The sequence below is a fragment of the Sesamum indicum genome, linkage group LG5 (assembly GCF_000512975.1).
Source record: "Sesamum indicum cultivar Zhongzhi No. 13 linkage group LG5, S_indicum_v1.0, whole genome shotgun sequence".
Classification (NCBI taxonomy): Eukaryota; Viridiplantae; Streptophyta; class Magnoliopsida; order Lamiales; family Pedaliaceae; genus Sesamum; species Sesamum indicum.
In genome coordinates, this window is record NC_026149.1 from 7,745,671 (window position 1) to 7,749,908 (window position 4,238).

General features: G+C 34.6%; 1 protein-coding gene across 1 annotated transcript in view; it reads left to right on the forward strand.

Annotated features, from left to right (window-relative positions):
• LOC105162236 (ubiquitin carboxyl-terminal hydrolase 22-like) overlaps positions 2,613-4,238 on the forward strand; it is a 4,670-nt gene continuing 3,044 nt past the window's right edge. Inside the window, exons 1-3 of the mRNA XM_011080229.2 lie at positions 2,613-2,807; positions 2,903-3,847; positions 4,121-4,238. The exon at positions 4,121-4,238 is cut by the window's right edge and continues 1 nt beyond it. Coding sequence (XP_011078531.1) covers positions 2,788-2,807; positions 2,903-3,847; positions 4,121-4,238 — 1,083 coding nt within the window. The 5' untranslated portion in view covers positions 2,613-2,787. The remainder of the gene's footprint in view (positions 2,808-2,902; positions 3,848-4,120) is intronic.

A 4,238-nucleotide genomic window follows, 5' to 3' on the forward strand; every position in this document is an offset into this window, starting at 1 on the left:
TGCAATTTGGGTTGTTTTTTAACCTTGAGAATTTGGGGACTAGTACAAAGCAAGTTGAAAGAAGAAGATTGAGAACGACATTTTCTGAAGAATTAATTGTAGCTTTTACTTATACTGTTTGCCGAATTTTGGTTGCAATTCCATGTAAAAAGGGGCAAACCATGTTATTGGAGATTATTATGAAATAAAGTAAAATCTCAGTTCTCATCTTCTCCTCATTGTTATTCTCTTTTCCTACCCCCTTTCTGTTATTAAATTTGAAACTTTTATCTTGAGTGTTATACAACGCCATTTTCAAATAATGGCGGTGGGCTTTGCTATAGCGGCGGAAAGGCACGCCTTACTGCAAGGCGTAGAGACACGCCTTTTACAAGTGTCTAAGGGGTGAAAAAGCACACCATGGCAGGGCGAGGGTTCAAAGCGCCGCAACAGAGGGTGGCAAACGGCAGGGGCGGGGGTAAGCAAAGGCGGCGTCGGCGCTAGGGTTCTAGGCAGTGTCAGCACTAGTATTTCAAGCGACAATGCAGACCTAGGGTCTGGCGGTGCAAAACTAGGGTTTTGAGATGGAAGAAGAGCTCGTCTGTCTGTGTTTCTTTTCTTTGATTGAAAGGAGAAAAAAAACGGAAAAACAATGGACAAAACAAAATAAATAAGGAATATATCTATTATCTATTATATATAATATGTGAAGGAAGTTTTTGATCAAAATTGAGCAATTTTGACTTAATTCTAATTTTTTATAATATTGAATTATTTTAATTACATTGAAAAATTATCATCGGTGCATACAAATTTCCATATATATAAATATTCTTGAATCCATTTATTGGCTTATTAAATATTCTTAATATTATAATTTTATGTTATATGTGCTTCTTATTGCCATATAGTGTTTTGTTTATGAATTACTTTCTTTTTATGGTTCTTAACAACATGACACCCTTATTTATAAAATGTTAACTTTGTATTAATTATCTTTCACTTTATTAACTTTGTTTTTGTTGTATATAATAATTTTGTTTATTCAATCTACATATAATATATGAAGGGATTTGAACAAAATGTCGTATATACTAAAAAATTATCATTATTGGTAGCAAAGTTAATTTTGGAATTATTGAATTCAGTCACTAAAAATAATTTCTAATTGTGCTAAATAATTTTTTTCTATATATTAAAACAATTTATATAAACATCATATTAGTGTGTCACTTATGCTATGTATGAATTTAATTTAACTATGATCAAAATTATATTTTAATAGAAATTTTATAAAAGTTAATTGTGAAAAGTTTTTGTTTCTAAATTAAAAAATGCATCAATTTTGTAAAAGGATAATTACATTTACACTCCCTCACCTATTTGCTTTTTCACACTAACCATCCCTATCTTTTGAAAAATTACATAAACCATTCCTAGCTGTCTTTAAAATCCAAAAATGCTCATGTTGACTAGGTCAACCTTTAAAATAATTTTTAAGGACACAAAAGGCCCTTAGGCTGTTTCTGTAGTTATCAAAAGGTAGAAAAGGTGTTAAAGTAACATTTATGAAGATGAGTAATATGATCCCGTATATATATTTTTATTATTATACCAATTTATAATTTAAATTTAAATTATTTTATAACTTTTTTATTGAATCTTTGTATAAAATTGCAATTTTTAATAATTAAAATATTAAATTATTCAATTAATATATAAATAAAGTTAGCTAATGGATTATAAGTTTAAATTGAAAAATTATCACACTTGTATAATTTTTTGAAAATATTAAAATTAAAAAATTAGTTATCCTCTATTTTTATTTATAACTAAGTTTTACTAAAATAAAAATAAAATATAATTTATGCATTTTATATAAATCTAATTAGAATTAATAAAATTAGTTTATTTATTTATTAAAATGATATTTTAATAAAATGGTATTAGGGTGGGCATGGCGGTGTGGTTGGGGAAGAAGAGATAATTTTTTTAAAATAAATAATTTAATAATTTAAAATATTTTTTAATAAATAATTATTTATTTTATTAATTCTAATATGATTTATATAAAATACACAATTATTTTTAATTTTAATTTTAGTAAAATTTAGTTACAAACAAAAATAGAGAATAAAATAAATAAAAAAAGAGTCTTAGCTAGTTGAACGCCCATTAACTCGGACCTATAGACCCAGTCTAGGACCAATCCAGTCCTAGTCAATCCTAGGCTAAATTAGTCAATTTTTTTTTAGTTCTTCAGACTCGAACGGGCTACTTAAACGCAACCCACTATGCATCTTGACTCATAATTGAGCAACCAGTTAAGTACCTATTTAGTCGGGTGATCGAACAAATTAAATTTGTGTTTCAATATAAATATAATTTTTGTACTAGTTGACGCTAATTATGTTTTGAATTAAACTCCATCATACAACATATTAATATTTTTTAGTCCCACAATTTTTTTATATTATAAATTATGTCTATTAAACAACTTTTTAATTTTTTGATTAATTATAAAACGAGGTAAATTTTAATTTTTGTTATTATGTTAATGTATTTTGTAATTAATTCAAATTGAGGCAAAGAGAGCAATCACAAAAGCAAAATGAAGATGCGGCAATTGAGCGCATGATAAATGTACCATTTTTTATCCTCACTTTTTCCCTTTAGCTCTACTTTTTGCTTACTACCACTAGGAAAAATATGAACTGAAACACTCCAAACAAACAACGGCACACACCCCCTCCTGGATTTAGCAAAAAATTAATCCCTCGTGTGACGAAGATTTGTTGTATGAGCTGAATGCACTTGGATCTGAATGAGTAATTGCTAATTTGCCACTCCGCATTGAGTGAGCTTCATATTTGTAGTTCATGCAGAAGTTTCTTTGATTTTGAATTTGATTCTTCAACTGTAGGGCGTTTCGGAGCCCAATGTCATCGTCGGATCACAAAATTCGGCTCACTGTATTGAAGAACAATTCGGAGGAAATCCAATTGGCGGCTGAGTCCCAGAAATCGGTTTCTAGTTTCAGGGATTCGACAGCAGCTGCCCAAAACCCTAATTGTTCCTGTCAGCATTTATCGGAGCTCAGATCACAGCTGGGTCCCGACCCGTTCCGCAATCTTCGGGAGTGTATCCGCGTCCGCGCTCTCGGGCGCGCCTCCATCCGCCGTGGAGAGAACATCTGGTGCGGAATATGTGGCCGCGCGGCGCCGCAGCTGTACGCCTGCGTGTCGTGCCCCGCCGTTGCGTGTCGGGCTCATGCCCCACCCCACGCGGAGGAGACCTTGCACCATGTCGCTGTGGATGTGGATCGGGCCGAGCTCTTCTGCTGCTCGTGCAGGGACCAAGTATACGATCGTGATTTCGACGCCGCTGTCGTGGAAGTCGCCGTTGGGATCGGTCCCCTTCCCCCACCGGAGAATCTTCGAAAGCGGAGGCGCGTGGACTACAAACCGTGGAGCCCAGATCTCAAGGAGCAGGCCCTGATTGCTGAGAACTCGAGCCCTTTGCCACCAACTCAACTCGGTGGTGACTCTGTGAATCGACTCGGAGTTGACCCGGGACCGCTTCCTTGTGGGTTGAGAGGTCTCAGCAATCTCGGAAATACGTGTTTCATGAACTCAGTTTTGCAGGCGTTGCTGCATACGCCTCCATTGAGGAATTATTTCCTGAGTGATAAGCACAACCGCTACTACTGCGAGAGAGAAAATAGAACCATTGTTACTCGAAAGACCGAGATTAATAAAGCCAATAATAAGAACGTGCAGTTGTGTCTAGCGTGTGATCTGGATGCGATTTTCTCGGCAGTGTTCTCAGGGGATCGGATGCCGTACAGCCCAGCAAAGTTCTTGTACAGGTCTGCATATGAATTGCGTTTTGTGGGTGCATAGAGATTGGCGTTTCCGTTGAAATTTGGTTCCTTTTCTGGTTATCTAATTCTTTATACTGTTTGGTGCTTGAGTAGTTTATATGCCATTTCTTATGTCTGTATTTATTTGAAAGTTTGCCATCCAATTGATACAACTGTTGTTCATTGTCCAACTTATACTTGTGAATGGATATTATACTTTTAAACAGCTAGGTTAAATCTTGATACACATGTTTATTGGGCTGCATTTTTTTGTTATAGTTGGTGGCAGCATGCATCAAACCTTGCAAGTTACGAACAGCAGGATGCACATGAATTTTTCATTTCCATGCTTGATGGCATTCATGAAAAGATGCAGAAAGACAGGCGCAAACCCCAT